Raw genomic sequence first — 20,309 nt, forward strand, 5'->3', positions numbered from 1 at the left:
GTGATTATGAAGGGGATGAAATCCTGATAAAGAGGATGAGCTAGTATTGATAAGAAGAAAGAGGTTGAACGGGGAAATTTTTTTTTAAAAAAAGAAACAAAAAATGAATTCTAATATCATGCAACCACCCCCAATTGCAGATTTAAAAAATTCAAAAAATCCTCTTCAATGTCATGATTAATGTACTTTCATATATGCGCATAATATTGAATTTATCTTGCTTCATCCATCTACAGAAACATCCAGAATACGGAGCATTTAATACAATTTCATTTGCACAAAGTGCTCAACTCACATATATCGTCACTAGCAAAATGCGTAAAACCCAACAGTGAATCTATATATGCACAGTTTTTAACTTTACTTACAATATGGCCCTATTTTGGGTAGAACATTACAGCCTTTCCACATTCTACAAAATCAAATCTGACAGCGCAAAAGCAGGAAGTTAAATATAACACCTCAAACAGATGGATGTTCATCCCTTTCACAAAGTTTTCTCTGCACAAGCTGCTTAAGTATGCTCCACATTTGCGCGACATATATCTTCTACTGAACAAGTATTAATCATAGGGAATTTGGATGTAAGCAGTGTCACATACAAAAGGTACATAAGCATATATCCCAGCAAGGGCCCGTCTAATAAACTCCAGCACCGTGAACAGGTAGGTAACCAAATGCCACAACTGTCCAGAAGTGCATGCTAAACTTACCCCAGTATACAACAAAGGGCATCCAACGGCTTACAGTACCAACTACCTGAAATGCAACCTCAAGCAACATTCCGATCACAACATGAAACCTGAAGAAGTGGGGGCACTCCTTTTTCCTCACGATTCCCCAGTAGGCAATAAAGAAGTACGCCATGAAAAACCGATTTGGCAAGCTCCCAATGCCTCCAAGGAAAGGGTACGTCAGAACCTCAAGGTCTTCAAGAAACGAATGATTTTTTATAAGCCGTTTCTGCATACATCCAGGTCTTATATAATACTTATTTTCACTAATGTTAGAAGTGAATTACATATATCCTTCACATACCAGAAATTTTACGCCATGCGTAAGATTTTATGAAAAAGAATGAGCATCTTTAGAAGCAAACTTTCTGCAAAAGAATCTTTCATTTCCCATATCAATCTGCAGTAGCAATAAATTCTAGTAAATTTGGCTGATCAGATGCAACAACAGATGAGTCAAATCCTCACAGGACAAGAGATGAGAAAAGAAAGCTTACTTTTCCAGTGTTCAGACTTCAGATCCAATCCCTTGACTCAAAGCATATATAACTCGACGGTTATGGTTTTCACCCTTTTGGCTGAGAGGTGGAAGGGCTTTTTATCCTTACACCGGAAAGGGAGGTGGAATGTGAGAGAATAGCATCTTGATTTGTATGTCATTTATTCCTCACTCCATTGTCTTTCCAACAGTGCAATCCCTCTAACAATTGCCATCAACTACCACCCAGCATGTGGTCACTGAAACCAGAGAGATTGAGAATCTTGACTCCAAATGTACAGAGAGATTGAGAATCTTGGTTCCAAATATATGGCCTTGGGTACTTGTTACAATTTACCAATAGTATCAAATGTCAGGACAGCAAATTTTATATTCACAATCTCTAGAAGTTGCTACTGTGAAGGTACCAAGAGTACAAGACACCTAGCGCAGACCTACATTAACGCTCGTCAGGGTTGAACTTGCTCCAAGCTTCCTGTACATAGAAAAAACCAGAGTGAGACATCGTTAAATCTGACCCTTTCAGAAATGTGTTGAACCTTTCAGCAAACAGAGCATTCAATAAAGCAAAAGAAAGATCATCTAGTATCCTGTGACTGAAAGTTTCCCATCAGACTCATTTCTAGTGCAAGAATCCAGATGCCTGATTCCAGTCCGTACAGTTTGCATAATGTATCCGACTTACAGTTCCTGGAGTTGGCCTAACAAAGAACTTGTGTTGTGGCATTTGGTAGTGATTCAAAGTTCTTGTAATGAGCTTCTTTACCTAATTTTAACCTATCCCATCTCTTTAAACAAGTATAATATGAGATGATGTTGGATAACAAAGCAAACAAGATCACATAATTAAGACGCACCTTTAGAAGATCGAAAACCTTTTCACATATGTACTTTTGCTGGATGGTTGCACCTCGTTGTTGCAGTTTATCAGGATGAACACAAAGAGTGGCTTTCTTATAGGCTTTTCTGACCGCAGTAGCTGCCACCAAATCATTAAGGGAAATTGGCTCCCACCCACTATCAGGACCCAGAATCTGTATGTTAAGAGCATCAGATGAACTGTCGTCAAAGTTATCTAGGTAGGAGAAGTTTCATGTTAGATTGAAATTAGGAAGACATATAGGAATCCCAGAGACCTGGACAAGGGGGGGGGGGGGAGGAGAGAGAATAAGTGGAACAAAAAATCACATAAAAATGTGCAACACATGCTTCTATTAATTCTCATTTGAAAGATTTGAGGCAAATCCTTCATAAAATTTTAACAGGGCTCGAGGTAAACTGTTTATTACTATAATTGGAATTCAAGTAGAAGTGCAGAAGATAGGCAGACAGGACATGAATACATGATGCCTATCAGGCTACCAATGGTCATTAGGTAACGATTGATTGAGGAAAACATATACCAAATAGCCACAGTATAATCCTGAACCATCATATCGGAGGAAAAGGAAGAGTATCACATCAAAAGGTATGATTTAAACCAAGAGGAGCACCCGTTTATGCATAAGATACTAATGTAACTCTATGGAGAAGGATAGCCTTAAGGGCTATGTGTAAGAGGCTTGAAGTACAAAAATTTAGCATTAATAACAATTACCAACTCATCCGCAGTTCGGCACGTGATTTTGTCATGAATTCTGAAGTTAATACTATCTTGAGAAACGTATTTAATGTTTGTAGGTTTCCTTGGGGATAAGGGATACATATAGCAAAACAAAAATTTATTATGCATTATCGTTGAAAATTCGCCAGAGGGAGTAAAGCAGATCACGAGATTCATGACTACTATGCGCAGACAGAAATATGAGAAATTGAGCAGTACGGACTTGCTAATTGTTACATGATCAACACATTCAACCACATTGTTCAAAATTCTGCTTACATATTGAAGGGTTGAAAGCATAGAACGCAGGTTGCCTTCCTTTCCACTGGACCACCTTTTGACCTCAGCATGCAGAGAATCTGCCAGCATCTGCAATTGAAAGTTGAATCATGAATTCAAGATACTTTGAATAGACTCAAAAGCAACTAACCTGAGTTCCCAAATCCCCAAACGGTGCACTATCTACCATTACCTTTAATGAGGCTACTACCTAAGGCCATTTTATTTTGGGGGGGGAGGGTGAGGGGGCAGGGGGAGTATGAGCAAGTTATATGCAGGCTGCAGCTGCAATTGCAGATATAAGAAATAGAGAACAGTTTACTGAGTAACTTAGTTTGGACCATTGCCATTGTAAGCAAATAGATAGCCCGACTGGAGAAATGCCTTACATTTTTTGCAGCTTCCTCCTTCTGAGCTAGAAGATCACGCATATTTTTCTCTTCAAGAGCATTAGCCTGATAAAGAAAGAATATAAGCTCGTAGAAGGATATATTTATGCATCTAGGTATCTTTTTTAATGATTAGAAAAGGAGCAGAACTTACTGCTCGTTCCACAGTTCGCTTCTGCCTTTCCAATCTGGCTTTACGCCTCTGAGATGATTCCACATCATCTCCATCAAATTTCTCTGCAATATAGGGGACTCCACAGATTGAATGACATATGTTGCTTATTGAGCACAAGGCAATACTAAACATGATAGAGTTAAAAATACCAGAACACATACCGCTGTTATTTGAAGAATCTGAACTTCTTGAGCTCTGATGTTTTGGCTCCTGCATTGAAACCAGAGATCAGCAAATAACTACATAGAGCATAGGCACCAATAACAAAGTAAAGCACAGATTAATTGATTACCAGCGACGAATTCTTCTCAGAAGATCTTCCGACCTGTTCTCTTGATCTGTGAGAAGCCTTCTCTGTTAAAGCCTTTTGCAAAGCACGCTCCCGAGCCTCGGCTGTCGCTCTTTCAACAGCAGCACGCTCTGCTTTAAGTTTTGCTTCCATTGAGGCCTTGTCGATAGAGGAAAATGCCTCAGAAGAAACCTTCCCCAGCTTTTCTTGAACTCCAGCAACTACTCTCGGACGTGCCTCCACATTTGGTCTCTCTGCTGCATCTCTTCTAGCCCTTCCCCTGGCTTCGGCAAAAGCCCTTTCTCGAGCTTCACGGATTGCCCTCTCAACTGCTAGTTTTTCTTTTTCTTTCTCCTTTTCCCTCCTGTTCAATTCATCCAGGTCACTGTGGAGTTCCTTTACTGGCTCCATTTTATTGTGTACAGCATCCTTCTCTGGTGGAATGGACATGCTACCAATTTTTCCATGTTTCTCTGTATCCTCCTTTGCTTTGGTATCCTGATCAACCTCCACAGTCAACCCAACATCTTCATTAATTCTTACTTTCTGACCTGATCCTACTCTCTCTCCACTCTCAAACCACCTTCTCCTTCTCGGAACAGCTTCCCCACTCTGCTTGCCTTGTTCCTCGTTAATTAAAACATCAGACTTCACTGTATGCAAAGATTCTTCAGATTTTGTAGCCAACTTATCAATGCGGTTGCTTGAGATATTATGCAGTAGCAACTCATTCATGCTTTCAAGGGGCACCTCCAAGTCTACTTTAATACCTTCAAAAAGAGAGACAGGCTCATGCACTCCCTCTTCCCCTCTATTGACAAACCATTTTCTTCTCGTCGGAGTGGTTTCAACATTAATTCTGCTACTGCCCCCATTGGAAGAAGTATCAGCATCTGTAGCAGTTCTAACCTCTGTAGCACTGTTGTCTAGTTTATCAGCATGGATCTCTACGCTTCCTGCTAATTCAGATTCATCCAAAACCTCCTGATCTATCTCCAGATCAATCTGGTTACCTTCCAGAATACTAGGCCGCTCAGCTGTCATGATGCTCCCACTGTTATCGAACCATCTTCTCCTCCTGTGGACTGCTTCAACACCAGATCTCTCAGCATCTTGGTCAATTTCTGTATCAAACTCCTCTATGTGCAGGTTCTCTCCAGATTCATGCAAATGGTCAGTTTGATTTTCCAAATGATCCTGAGTTTCAGATTTCACCACTTCCGGATCAGTCTTCCTATTCTCAGAGGAAATTTCAGTTCTACTATCAGGTGAAAAGAAATATTCTTGTGGAAGGCTTCCATCGGTGCTATTCAGACCCTCCTTAATCCCATTCCCACCGAGTTCCATGGTACTTTCAGCTAAGACAGATGACAGCACTGACTCTGCCCCAATCAAGTCACTTGCCTTTTGAGCTAATGCAGGATGCAGTTCTGCAACAAACTCACTTGTCTCTTGAGCAAACACTGGACATTCTACATCCATTTCAGGCTCAGAAGAAATATCAGCTATGTCCACCATTCTCTCAATCTCTTCATCGGGAGATACTAGTTCTTCATCCTTGGAACTTTTCTCAACAACTTTACAGCCTTCTCCGGTGTTGCTTGAAATAATATCTTCCATCTCTTTGCATTCCTCTTCATCTGAAGCGATGCAGTTTGCTTCCACAATCTCTTTATATGCAGTTTCCACTGTTTGATCAGTTGGATTCCAAGTCATTGAACAATCTTCCCACTCATATGTTTGTCCAGAAACCTCTTCAATGTGATTGGTTTCTTTTGGAACCCTCTCATTTACCATACATCTATTTACATCCTCAGAGGCTTCAAAATTCTTCCACGTTTCCCCCACCACATCAATTTCTTCTACAGTCTCCACATTCTCATGCTGGTTTCTAGCTTCCTTTAATACCGCATTCTCACCACCATCATCAGTTCTCTCTCTAACGATTTCACACTCATGAGAGTGGTCTACTGACTCCTCTCGAAGATCTTCACTCGGTTTTCTGTCATTGTCCTCTTCATGAACGACATCATTGCTTTCATACCCAGCCTGGATACAACAAGGCTCCTCAACCATCTTATGCCGAGCCAGTGAACATGGCTCCTCAACTATCTTCTCATTTTCTCCATCACAAGAACCTATGTCAATCGTTAACATATCATCTTGCCTCTCACTCTGGCAAGGTACGGTTTCATTGTTCGCCTCATTTACCACCTGCTCTTGTCCACTCTCAATCTCAGATTCTCTGCTTCCTTGGGCTCCCTTCTTCTCATCTACTTCTGGATCAAGAGAATCAGTAAATTTCTGATTCCTAAAAGCAAAGAATTGAAAATTTGCTGATATAGGTCCTTCAGTATATGGAATGAATTTTATTCCGTTTCCAGATTTGTCCTGCTTCACATTAAAGCTCCTAATTGGTTCATCTTCCTCTGGATCCACAACCTCTGATGCAAGTTGTATTTTGTTTACCACATGCATATCGCCACTACTTGTAGCAGTGCCTTGATTCTTTTCGGTTCTTGTCTCATTAAAAAACTCATGATATTTCACATCACTTTCAACTTCTTCAGCTTGCTGCTGAAGCTTCATTATTGCTTCCATTTCCTCTGACTCCTCTTTCTTCTCAGTCTCAGTCTGCCAGGACATAAAGCTAGCTAATTTATTCTTAACTCCACTTAAAAGTTGATTGAAGTGCTTTGCCGCTTCCCACTCTACTTCTTCACACTTGTCATCCCCTCTCATCGAGTTTGAGGCATTGTCACTGTTCCGTTCATAGATTTCGCCGTCCGTGACAAACTTCATTTGGTCTTCATCAACTGGGGCCTCTTGACCAGTTTCTACCACACTGTTTCTTTCTATAGGAGAACAAGGTTTCATTTCACTGTTTATTGGTGGAGAACATTCATTCACCTTCGTTTGTTTAAATTTGTCTATCTCATTCACTAGTACATTCTGCTTTGCTAGTTTTACCTTCAAAGTATCATTAAGCCTAAAGTTACTAGCTTTAATTTCACTGCCTATTGGTGGAGAACATTCATGCACCTTAGTTTCTTTGGATTTGTCTATCTCATTCGCTAGTACATTCTGCTTTGCTACATTCACTTTCAAAGTATCCTTAAACCTCAAGTTACTAGAGCCTTGAGCCTCGCGCTCCAAGAATGCCTTTGCAAAACGAATTCTCATTTCAGCCTCCTCAATTGCCCTCTGCAAGGCAGCTGCAGAAACTGCAGCAGCTGAATTTACATCTAACTCATCAGCAAGGAATCGAGGCAGACTTGATGATAGATCCATTTTATAGGGCTGAACTTTAACACGAGCAGCACAATGATCATGTGAGGCATCAAATGAATATGAACCACCAATACGAGGTTTTCTCTTTAGCCCATCATCACGCTTACGGGAATGTTTATGATCACCGAGATCTAAACTGGTCATCCTGGAATGTCTTCCGGTCTTTTTTACCTCATCGTAACCAATAGAAATCTCAGCATCATCCTTCACCACATTAGATGGCCCTGCTACAAAAGTTGCTTGACATGTTCTCTGAATGGAATTAACTGAAGTTGACTCAGTCAACCCACATGCTTTCGGAAAGTTAGGATCATACTCATCACTTTGTGTGTTAGCACCAAGATCCAAGCTAGTAGTATGTGGATGCTTTCTCTGCTCCTTCCCCAGATTAACATCTATGCCAGGTTTTGTCGCATCGTTGAAGACAGATGCTCTACTAGACAGGGTATTTTGAGTTGGACCAAGTTCATGCAATGTACGATTGGCTTCATGAATTGGTTCAACATCAGCTGCCTTTGTTGCCTCGATAGTCCTGTTAAAGCTCATTTCATTCATATCATACTTGGAATGCTTTGTGTTGCCAAATGACTGGCATAATTCATTTGTTGCTGCACTACTGCTTTGGCATGTGCCTTCTGATGTATCAACCAAGATAGTCCCACTCATGACAGATACTTTCTGAAGGGCAGCATCACAGTTACTATTCTGTTTGTTAGCATCAAGAACCAAACTAGCATGCCTGGCATGCTTTCCTTGCTTCTTCTCGAGATTGGAGCCTGCGTCTAGCCTATCATCTTTGGTCACAGGTGTTTGATCAGGCACAGTCTTCTTAGCAGCACTAACTTCATGTAATGAATAAGCACGGACATGAGCTGCTTTTCTTGGCCCACCAGTAGTGTTCACTGTCACTTTATTGTTCCCAGGCTCAAACTGTTTGTTATTGCTAGATTGAGAAAACCCATTTGTTGGTGAATGCCCGTCAAAAGATTGGCTAGAAATCTCTATGCTGGAAGCTTCCGTCGTTTGTTCTCGGCTCCTGAAACGGTAAAACTTAATGTTCTTGTCACTTTGAATGCAATCAATACATACATATAATCATACATGACAGCAGCACAGAGTATAAGTTTGAGATGTAACAATGTCATAAATGATTTACCACTAAACAACTACCTTTAATAGATTACACCCAAAAGAAGACAAGCCAAGTTACGTTTCTCTTTTCTCCCAAAAAAATCGAAAAAGAAAAAAACAATACCTTGGCAAATTAGGAGGTGATGAAGTCTTCACTTTCTTCTTCAATTGATCAAATAACTCCTCACCATCAGACAGACCAAAAGAGTCACCATTAACAACTCCAAAAACCCCACCATAATCCATCCTCTCTCCTCCTCTTCTATTATCAACCCCTTTTTCTTTTGGAGGAAGGTCAAGGATCGGAATCGATGAATATGGGATATTCCAACAACCATTGTTTGATTTCGAGGACCCGAAAATTTCAGCATAATCATCATCCATGAAAGAAATTGAGGATTCCAGCTTACTTTGAACCGGAGAAGCAAAAACATCATCGTATATGTGTTTGAACGAAGAAGAACTAACACCATTGTTACTGAAACTCGGGGGTTTCTTCTTGGTGGAAAGAGAAAATAACCCATTTTGTTGCTTTACTTCCGCCATTGGTATTTGCTCTGAAAATCATCAGATCTCAAAATAATAAGTACAGCATAACATAATTAATACACTCATTCTATATTTAAAAGGAAACCCAGGATAAACCCGAAAAAGGAAAGTTAAATTAATTGAACCTTTTCACAGCCCCTGAAAATGAGCTTTTGTAGTATTATGATTAAATGCGGTTAAACTCCAAATCTGACAAAAATGTACGGGTTTTTTTCATTAAAAATGAAACAGTGGTGGATCAAAGATTTAAGGCATGGTACAGAAAATATTAAATCAACCACTTGAAGAACATGAAGCCCAATGTGAACATTCAGTTAACCATTTGAATTTGGGAAATTATCAGTGGTAGCCTTCAACTTTGGCTTTTTATCATTGGTAGCCAAAAAAAAGTTTGATTATCAAAAATAGACTCGAGGTTTTGGCTATACTTGAAAATGTGGTATTAACAACCGTTTTCTACCATAAACAATTGTTAAGAAGGTCGTTTTCATCGTAATTAAGGTCTCTAGTGTCAAAAATAACATAAATTATCCTTGACAAACTTTCTTCTTTTCATATCTTTTGTAAAATCGAGTGAAATAAGTTTTTAATAAGACACGAAAGCAAAATAGATTTTATAAAGGAAACCCATATCATTCTAGCTTATGGAACCATACTTAGTTCAAAAACAACCTTTTCAGCAATTGTTTTTAACGAAAAATGGTTGTTTATGCGACATTTTCAAGTATAGCCAAAACGGCGAAACCTCAAGGCTATTTCTAATAATCAAACTTTTTTTTGGCTACCAATGATAAAAATCCAAAGTTGAAGGCTACCACTGACAATTTCCTTTTGATTTTTATAAAATTCATGGGGGCGAAATTACATCGATTTCAAATGAAATATTATTTTTCATCTTCTGTTCCAGCATATAAGACCTACAATTTCCCAGAAATATACATTTCGCGGCATCCCTAGTTCCAATTTCCACAATATCCACAACAATAAACAATTTCAATTCAAACAGAGTAGTGAAATCCTCAATTCATGTTTAAAATTTTAAACAATACCCTCCAACTCTCCCAATATCCTCCAATTCATGGTTAAACAATTTCAATAACTAATAAATATCCCTAATATAAGTTTAATGGGCTAATTTCAATTCAAATACATCAAACCCTCAAATATTTATTAGCTTATGGTTATGTGACACTACATGATATTTTAATTTTAATAAGGAAAAAACAAAACACAAAAATTTAAGTTACTTACTGACTTAGTAACTCGAGAGTTCCAGGCAGCACTCGACAGGGAAAGTGACGTGCAGTGCAGCAACCACCAGGCGATAGGTAGAGCGGCAGCGACTCCAAACTGGTGCGAGCAGCGACTCGTGTTTGTTAATCTGAGGAAGAAGACTAGAAGAGAGGAAATGAGCAATGGCGAATCAGGGATTTCGGATGAGGGGTGGCATAAAATTGCCACCATATCAAATTGAAAAAATGAAGCCCATAAACTAGTAAATTGGAAAAGTTACAAAATCCAAATACAGCTTAAAAGTACTTGAACAAAAGAAAACGTGAATTGTTCAGGATGAGTTTTCATATCTTGAAGCCGATTAGCAATCACATCAAGACTTACATCTAACAAAAAAAAAAAAAATCTTTCTCTAGATAAGTAACTTTATAATTCAACAATTCATCTCCTATGTTATCACGCAATTTGCTTTCTCCAAACCATTCAGGATTGACTAATCACAAATCCACACAATCTACATTCACAAATTATTCAATAAATTTCCACAGTTACATGGTCCATAAATTGACAATCCACAATTTACAATTCTATCAATTCACAATTCAAAAGATCATAATAACCCTATGACCCATTAATCTCTATAATTCCGGTTTACAGTTGCAGTGTTAAACATTTTGAGCTTGAAGTTTCTAGAACTTTAGAATTATTTTTTATTCTATGCAAGTTTAGAAGCCATAGTTTCATTTCTTAAAACACAAACTATAGGAGTAATTAAAAAGTAAGAAAAAGAGTGGTGGAAATTGGAAAAAAAAAGAAAGAAGATCTGAATGCAGTGATACTTGGTAGTTCTTAGGTATCAATGACACCCTCAATTTGAATTGAATTTCAATTAAACAGATAAACAACTTACCGCCGTTGGAGTGAGAAAGATGGAAGCAAAGGCCAAGTAAGGAGGAGAAGAAAAGAATGAATGTGGATGTGTTTTGTAGATTTTGAAAAGTTGGAAGATGATTCAAGTATCGAAGAATGGGGTTTTAGCTTTACAGCCTTTTTGTACAGCTTCCTATCATCATCAAAATGGCTCAGCTTTTACTTTATATTTGATCTGGGACTCTTCCTTTGTTTTTTTAATTTTGTACTGTAAATTGGTCGGTGGCTCAGAGAATAAAAATGGAGTTTTGGGTTTTCAATGAGCTGCAGAGAGGAGAGAGAAAGAGAGAGATGAACTAAATCCTCATATTCAGTGCTTTTTCTAGCCATGAATCATGCTGGATTACCGTCTTAAATTTTCTGACATTAACGATTTTACGACTATTTTTTTCATTACTAGTATAACTAGGTTTAAGACCCATAGAACTTGTATTATCTCTCCTCCCTCCCGGTGTCCCCATTAGTTAATATTCAAAATTACGGTTTTTTCACCAGGTATCCCTGAAATTTTACGAAATACACCAGGTGTCCTCGTTGTTCTAAAAATACACCAGATGTCCTTGTGATTTGCATAAAATACACCAAATACCCTTCATGACTAACGGTGTTAAGTTTTCGTTAGCTTTATTTACAGGGCCGTCTCGTACAATTTAGGGACCATGTGCTCAATTAAATTATGAGGCCCTAAAGGTTGAAAAAAACTATACTAAAATATCACAGGTCAAATTTTCATACCACTAATAGAAGTTGTTTTTTTTTTCCAAACAAAATTCAACATATACTCCATACAAATTCTACTTGAAAATTCAACATATACTACATCCAAATTCATAATCTGGATAATTAAAACATCCCCTAAAAAACAGCAACACCAACAAATTCATAATTAAAATCTAAAATCATCAACGCAACACCTCCAACAATTCAACATATTATACAATAACAGTAAAAATAATTAAATGACAAAATTTTTAAAATTAAGAATTTACCTTCAACGTTCATGTGCTAGAAGAAGCCAAAACTATAAAACATTAGTCAATTTCTTAGAGAACTAGAGAAGACAAAGGAACGAAGAGTTGGGTTTTGGAAACTAGTTGCTCATGGATTAAAAAATCGAATTACTTCAAATTATAATCTGAAAATTCCAACATAATATCAAATTTATCAGGTATTGCAGAAGCATTATGCATGTAAATTGGAGATATTAGAAAAGGTGTAAAATTGGACATCAACTAAGATATGAAAATTGGAGAAGAATGAGAAGAAGTTGTGTTGCCTTAGAATGTTCAAGAATGCGAAATTATTCCCAACTAAAAATGATTTTGTAGAAGCAAATTATGCAGTGATGCACAGATGACTTTATTTTCTCTTTGAAAATTGGAGCTATAATGAAAATTGTGAATATTGAAATTTTTGGGAGGGTACCGAGAACTAAAAGACAGAGGAAATGAAGAGTCAAGAGTTTGGAAATTGGGAGGAATATGTCACGCGTTAAAACATTAAAGTTTTTTTTTACTTTGGGCAAACAAAATACAATTGGACCCTTATATTTTGGGGGGCCTGTGCAGTTGCTCACCCTGCACAGGGCCTTAGGCAGGCCTGTTTATCTACCATTTTGCCATTATTAACCCCTAACCCTAAACCTTAACCCTTAACTCTAACCTAAACTCTAACCCTAAACCCTAAACCATAACCCCAATATTAACCCCCTAACCCTCCCCCACCACCCCACCACCCAACCCTCCTCCCCCACCCCACCACCCAACCCTCCTTCCCCACCCCGTAGCACCCCCTCCTCCCCACCATCCGTAGCAGCCCCCACCTCCCCACCCCGTCGAACTCCCTCCTCCTCCGTCAAAAACACACACGACACAACAGAATTCCTATTCCCCTCGCAGCGGTGGGATCGGTTGGTTGAAATCTACGCGGGTGGGGGGATTCGACGGAAAACGATGCGGATGGGGGGGGATTCGACAGAAATCAACGGGGGTGAAGGAACAGGGGTGGGGGGATTCGACGGAAATTGACGGGGGTGGGGGAGATTCGACGAAAATTGACGGGGGTGGGGGAGATTCGACGAAAATTGACGGGGGTGGGGGGACGGGAGTGGGGTTGCTGCGAGGGGTGGGGGGGAGAATCGACGGGGGAGGGGGGTTGTGTGGGTGGGGCGGGGTGGTGGACTGTTACGGGGGTGTGTGGGGCAAGGTGAGGGAAGTGGTATGGGTGGGGTGGGTGGGGGTGGTGGACTACTACGGGGTGGGGTAAGGGGAGGAGAGATGGTGGTGGTTGGGTGGTAGTGGGATTAGGTGGTGGACTGTTGCGGGGTGGGGTGGGTAGGGGTGGTAGACTGCTGCGAGGTGGGGTAAGGGGAGGGGAGGTGGTGGTGGTTGGATGGTGGTGGGATTAGGGTTTGAAGTTAGGGGGTTAAGGTTAGGTAAGGGTTTGAAATTAAGGGGGTTAGTGTTAGGGTAGGGTTAGAAGTTAGATTTAGTTAGTTAATTAGGAATAATTAAGGTTTAATTAGGATTAAAAGGGATAATTAACCCTAAAAGCTAACGGAAACTTAACATCGTTAGTCACTAAGGATATTTGGTGCATTTTATGCAAATCACAAGGGCATTTGGTGCATTTTTGGAACAACGAGGGTACCTGGTGCATTTCGTGAAACCTCAGGGATACCTGGTGAAAAAATCGAAAAAATATAATATTACGAATTATGTAGCAAAAGCAATATTCAATTTATATAGTTGAATAATTTAGGTTGTTTATTCAAAATCAGAGTGTAATCTTCACTTATTAAAAACACCTTATTTGTATATATATCTAGGTTCAACACAATTTTTACAAAAAAAAATATTAAAGAGAATGACATGTCATGCTTAGGTGGAGCTCTTTATAATATTCTAAGGTTGTTTTTGTAATTAGTGTTGTAACAACAAAATTTTCTTAATAACTTTTGTTGGAATACTAAATTGCTTTGGTTCAGTCGAGTAAGGCTGGTGTTTGGATCCTGTAGAGTTCTACAAATGTACTCCTTGTGTTTTCTAATGATCTTCCATCTTTCCGTTTAAGTGCGTTTCAAAAGATCTTTCCTCTTTCACTATATTCCTTATTTGGAAATATTTTTACCTTTTTTACCCTCTCATGTCCCTATCATAATTATTAATTCAATTTTACTCCATTTCTCTCTCCTACTTTAACCCCTTTTTATTTGTTTATTTATCTTACCCCTTTCTCTTTCCTACTTTACCCACCCTATACCCCACACAAATTGATCCTCCTTGGTACCTGTAGGAACAGTAACAAGGAAGATCTTTAGGAAACGGAGGAAGTAGAGTTCAAGCAATATCAACCATTGAATAAAAAATCAATAGCTCATATATTATCTTTCCAAAACCCACTCTATTTTTTATCATCAAAATCCACACCCTTATTTCCTCCCTTTCACTAATACACGCTCTTGATTTTGAAATGTATGGTTCATATACAACTCAACCTTGTAGAATTTTATTAAAACTCTAGAAGATCCGAACTCGTAAGACTGAGATTTTGATAGGTAATATGTTTAATCATGTAAGTTGAACCTATGATAAAATGTTATAGTCACATACAATACACTATAGTTATAACTATTATTATATTTATCTAAAAGAAAGACTAAATAATTCCTTATCCTTCATCTAGTTAAATATATTTTTTATGAGTTGTAAAACTATATTGTAAATGGGTCTTATTTTGAAGTATATTTCAAGCACTATCAAATGGTGAAAAATTATAATGTTTTGAATTAGGTAGCAAAAATTATATTCAATTTATATAATATAATAATTTAGGTTGTTTTTATTTAAAACGAAACTATAATATTTCGTTATCCAAAACTCATTTTATGTACTTAAATATATGTAGGACTCTATTTTTAAAATATTTAAAATAAAAATTAATGACATGACAATCCTATGTGGCATTCTCTATTTCATAAGTTGTAGAACTAAATTGTAAATGTATCTTATTTTGGAGCAAATTTCAAGTACTATCCAATGGAACAAAAATTATAATATTTCAAATTATGTAGCAAAAGTTATACACAATTTACATAATCTAATAATTTAGGTTGTTCATGCAAAATCAAACTCTAATTTTAGCTTATCTAGAACTTCTTATGTGTATTTAAATCTATGTACAACTCCATTTTAAAAAGTATTTTAAATATTAATGACATGACAATCCTACGTGGTACTCTCTATTCATAAGTTATAAAACTTTATTGTATATAGATCTTATTTCGAAGTATAATTTTAGCACTATCCAATGGTACACAAATTATAATATTCTGAATTACATAGCAAAAGTTATACAATTTACATAATACAATAATTTAGGTTGTTCATGCAAAATCAAACTCTAATTTTAGCTTATCTAAAAATCCTAATAGACCTAAATGAGGTTAGAAGTCAAGCTGAAAAATCAGGAGGTAGGGCTTTTCGTAGTTCCCAATGTCAAGCTCTTAACTTGTTCATGGATGCTGCTTGCCTTGTGGATCTTGGTTTTGATGGAAACCCTTTCACTTGGACTAATGCAAGAGAAGGGACAGCTCTAATCAGGGAGAGATTGGATAGAGCCTTGGCTAATCATACATGGATTTCAGAATTTTCGGGGACTCAGGTAAGTCACCTTCCTAGGACTTATTCGGATCATTGTCCTGTCAATATTAATCTTAACCTTTTCTCTTCTTCCCATCAAAAGTTTTTCCCTTTTAGTTGTAAAGAAGTTTGGTTGGCTCATTTGGAGTTTAAAAAGTTCTTTGTCAATAATTGGATTAATCCTAGTGTGGACTTTTTGGAGGGTCGTGACAAATTTCTTAAAAATATTAAACACTGGGATTGTCATATTTTTGGAGATCTTAAACTTCAGAAAAAACAGATTTACGCTAGGTCAAATGGCATTCAAATTGCTTCAGCTTTTCGTAACTCCCTTTTTCTTTCTAATCTTGAAAAACAATTGATAAATGAACTTAATCAAATTCATCTTGTTGAAAAACGAATTTGGGCTCGGAAAGCGGGTTATGATTGGCGCTGTTTTGCTGATCTTAACACTCGTTATTTTCATATTCTTGCTAAAATAAAGAAATCTAAAGGTAAAATTCATGCGCTTCAGAACTCGAGGGGAGATTAGGTGTATGATGAATTGGTCTTAAAAGATATGGCTCGCACAGCTTTCATAGATATTCTCTCTACTAATCATTCCTTTTGTTTGCTAAAATCCTCTTTTATTTCCTTGGCTGCTCTTTCTACTGAGGAAGCAATGTGTTTAGGCTCTCCTATTTCGCTTGATGAATTGAATCTTGTGATTAAGTCAATGTCTCCTATCAAAAGTTCTGACCCTGATGGTATTCAACCAGTGTTTTATTAACAATGTTGGGCAGAACTTCATGGGTCTATTGTTTCCTTTGTTAATAAATGCCTTGTTGATGGTTTTATTCCGGAAAGTATCAACAAGTCCTATATTTGTTTGCTTCCTAAAAAGAGTGCCCCCATGAGCATCAATGATTTCCGGCCAATTGGTTTATGTAATACTATTTTAAAAATCTTGACAAAAACCATTGCTTCTCGCCTAAGACCTCTTATGATGAATTTGATTAGTCCTCTTCAAACTAGCTTTATAAAAGGCAGAACCATCGATGAAAACATTATAATCTTTAAAGAGGTGGCTCACCTGTTAAAGCGGACTAAGCAGAAAAAGAGTATAATGGCCCTTAAAATTGATCTTACAAAAGGTTTTGATAGTCTTGAATGGTCTTTTATTAGGGATACTCTTGTTGGTTTCAATTTGCCTAAGAAGTTGGTTGATGTTATAATGAGTGTTGTTACCACTCCTTCCATCTCGATCCTTTGGAATGGAGAGATAACCCCTGAATTTAGACCATCGAGAGGCATAAGACAAGGTGATCCGTTGTCTCCATATATTTTTGTTTTATGTATGAAACGTCTTTCCCTACTTATCCAACAAAAATTTGATGTGAAATTGTGGAAGCCTCTTATGATCACTCATGACATAGGCTTAACTCATTTATTTTATGCTGATGATGTCTTCCTGTTTGGGAAAGCCTCTTGGGATAATTTAGAACTAATGATGAATGTTCTTAGTGACTTTGGTAACCAATCAGGGTTGTTTCTTAATAGACTTAAATCCACTATCATTGTCCCCAAAAATATGGACCATAATGTTAGGCAATTCTCTTCTTTTAGTGGTCTTTCTATTTCTTCTGATTTTGGAAAGTATTTAGGTGTCCATATCTCCCCTAATAAGCTTCGGAAATCAGATTATTTAGAATTATTAGATAAGAATACTGATCGAATTAGAGGTTGGCAAGCAAAATTGTTAAATATGGCTGGTAGATGTACCCTAATAAAATCAGTTTTGAACTCCTATCCCTTGCATGTTATGCAGACTAACATCCTGCCAATAAGGGTCCTTAATGACCTTCAGAAAAATGTCAAACGCTTTCTATGGAATAAGGTAGGTTAAAGGCATTATATCTCTAGAACCTCTTGGGACCAGGTGTGTAAACCAATGATGGAAGGGGGTCTTGGTATTAGAGATCTTCGACATTGGAACCTTTGCTTTATGGATAAGTTAGGATGGACATTCTTAACTCAACCTTCGAAACTTTGGGTTAAAATCCTAAAAAACAAATATTGCAAAGGCTCTAACTTTATGGATGTCATTCCTAACGTTTCTCATTCTGCTATCTGGCGGGATATTCTTAAAGGGAGGGAGTTGCCTAGACATGGGATGATTCTAAATGTGGGTAATGGGGAGGATATATCTCTTTGGTTTCACCATTGGGTTGGTAATGAACCTCTCTATAAACACAAGGACATTGTTATTTCGGAATCAATAGCTCATTGGAGAGTGGCTCACATTATTCATAATGGAGCTTGGAATATAAAGCATATAGCTACTTTGCTTCCTAAGGAGATCATTGCGGAAATTAGAGCCATCCCTTTAACCCAATTTGGTTCTGTTCAGGATGGATTAAGATGGATTTTTACCCCTGATGGGGAATTTTCAATAAAATCTGCTTCTCGAAATCTTACTCATATTGACATAATGTCCCCTCAATCTCCCAAATGCTGGTCTAAACTTTGGAGGATTAAAGTTCCTTTTAAATATAAAATGCTCTTCTGGAATGTTGTTCACGAAATTTTACCTACTGCTTCTAATCTTCAAAAAAAGATTCATGCCTTTGATATAACATGTCAATGTTGTGTTCTTGCCTCAGAAACTCATTTACACTTGTTTAGAAACTGTTTTCATGCTAGTATTCTTTGGAAGCGTATTTTTCAAAACTGCCATTTAGCCAAAGTTGTAGATGTCCATCGTTTTTTTTTAATAATGAGTGGGATGATTGTATTACTCTTAACCTCGATCAATCTTTGGATTGGTTAAAAATGTTTGTAATAGCTTTATGGCATATTTGGAAAAACCGAAATAGGGTGGTGTTTGAAGGGGCCATGGCAAGTTCTTCATCTCAATATAATCATTTCCTTCTTGATTACATTCATAATAACAATGCTTTTCGGAATCAGGATAAGATGGCTCCTAAACCACAACATACTATTGTTTGAAAACCACCTGTCCATGGATATCTAAAACTCAACACTGATGGTTCTTGGAAAGCAAATGATAAAGCTAGTGGTGGTGGGGTGATTCGAAGAACTGACGGGTCGTGGTTCATGGGCTTCTCCATCAAGTTTGGTGCCATTAATAATCCAGCTGCAGCAGAACTAATAACCATAAGGGAAGGGCTTTCGCTTGCTAAGGATCATAATATTTCAAGGTTGGAAGTGGAGACTGATGCGCAGGCGCTTAAGATAATGTTAGACAGGGCAGAAAAATATCCACATCATCAGCTGAATGCAATCATATGCGACATTGTAAAATTGTTAAAAACCAACTGGGTAGTTATCTTCCTTCATGCGAAGCGAAATGCTAATATGGTGGCTCATAACCTAGCACGATTTGGGATGGCTATGGATGCTGATAAGATCACTCACACCGCGCAACCACAATGCGTGATGAAAGAGTATATGCAGGAGCTAGTCAATCCTATTGCATAGAAATTATATCTTCGTATGGTAGTAAGTCTGTTTGGATGGGTCTTGGGAAGCAAGCTGTAACTAGAGTTAGGGGTTCCATTTTGCAGTACTATGATGTTTTATGTTGTAACAAACTGATTACTTAAGTTATATATGCCTCCTTTTGCGTTAAAAAAAAATCCTTATGTGTATATATTTAGATCTATGTAGAACTCTATTTTTATAAAAGAGTTATGGTTATCCAAAACTCCTTTTATGTATCTTATATATATATATATATATATATATATATATACATGTAGTACTCTATTTTTTAAAAAAATATTTAAAATAAAAATTAATGGTATGACAATCCTACGTGGCACTCTCTATTTCATAAGTTGTAGAACTATATTGTAAATGGATCTTATTTCGGAGCATATTTTGAGCAATATCCAATGGAACAAAAATTATAATATTTCAAATTACATAGCAACAGTTATACTACCTCCGTTCATTTTAATCTACGCACTTACACTTTCCACGCATGCCAATACAAAACTTGAGGACATATATCTATAGTTTTGTATTTGTAAAAATTATAAAAAGTACATATTAATAAAATACATGTCATGATGAATCTAACAAGATCCCACATGACTATATTTTCATCCGCGTATAAATCACAAATGATGGTCAAAGTGAAATTTGTGAATAGTGTAAAATATCAAAGTGTAACAATTAAAATGAAACGGAGGGAGTACACAATTTACAAAATATAATAATTTAGGTTGTTCATGCAAAATCAAACTCTAATTCTAGCTTCGTTCTTCTTTTTAAGGTAAGAAGAAGACACTTTAATCGGACCGGAACCTCGCACAGGTCAACACGACCCGGGTTCGCAGGCAAGGGCCCTTAAGAGTAGGAACTTCTTATGTGTTTTTAAATCTATGTAGAGCTTTATATATCAAAATATTTAAAATAAAAATTAATGATATGACAATCCTACGTGGCGCACTCTATTTCAAAAGTTGTAGAGCAATATTGTAAATGGATCTTATTTCAGAGCATTTTTCGAGCACTATCTAATGGAACAAAAATATAATATTCCAAATTACGTAGCAAAAGT

General features: G+C 37.4%; 1 protein-coding gene across 6 annotated transcripts; it reads right to left on the reverse strand.

Annotated features, from left to right (window-relative positions):
• Positions 1-159: 159 nt before the first annotated feature.
• Positions 160-11,503, reverse strand: LOC104896725 (auxilin-like protein 1). Of its 6 annotated transcripts, none has more exons than XM_057395639.1 (12): positions 11,083-11,503; positions 10,191-10,333; positions 8,515-8,947; positions 3,972-8,295; positions 3,841-3,889; positions 3,659-3,741; positions 3,505-3,570; positions 3,116-3,205; positions 2,091-2,267; positions 1,672-1,708; positions 1,232-1,555; positions 160-1,134 (listed from the first exon to the last, which is right to left on the reverse strand). In XM_057395639.1, exons 3-10 carry the CDS (start codon positions 8,934-8,936, stop codon positions 1,673-1,675), a joined length of 5,247 nt encoding a protein of 1,748 aa, XP_057251622.1. In that variant the 5' UTR covers positions 8,937-8,947; positions 10,191-10,333; positions 11,083-11,503; the 3' UTR covers positions 160-1,134; positions 1,232-1,555; position 1,672. The 6 variants fall into 6 exon arrangements, with proteins under 6 accessions (XP_057251622.1, XP_010681803.2, XP_057251620.1 ...); XM_010683501.4 differs by having other exon boundaries at positions 160-963; positions 1,039-1,134; positions 1,232-1,708; XM_057395637.1 differs by adding an exon at positions 9,065-9,128 and having other exon boundaries at positions 1,232-1,708.
• Positions 11,504-20,309: the final 8,806 nt, after the last annotated feature.

Source organism: Beta vulgaris, chromosome 6, assembly GCF_026745355.1.
Source record: "Beta vulgaris subsp. vulgaris cultivar EL10 chromosome 6, EL10.2, whole genome shotgun sequence".
Classification (NCBI taxonomy): Eukaryota; Viridiplantae; Streptophyta; class Magnoliopsida; order Caryophyllales; family Amaranthaceae; genus Beta; species Beta vulgaris.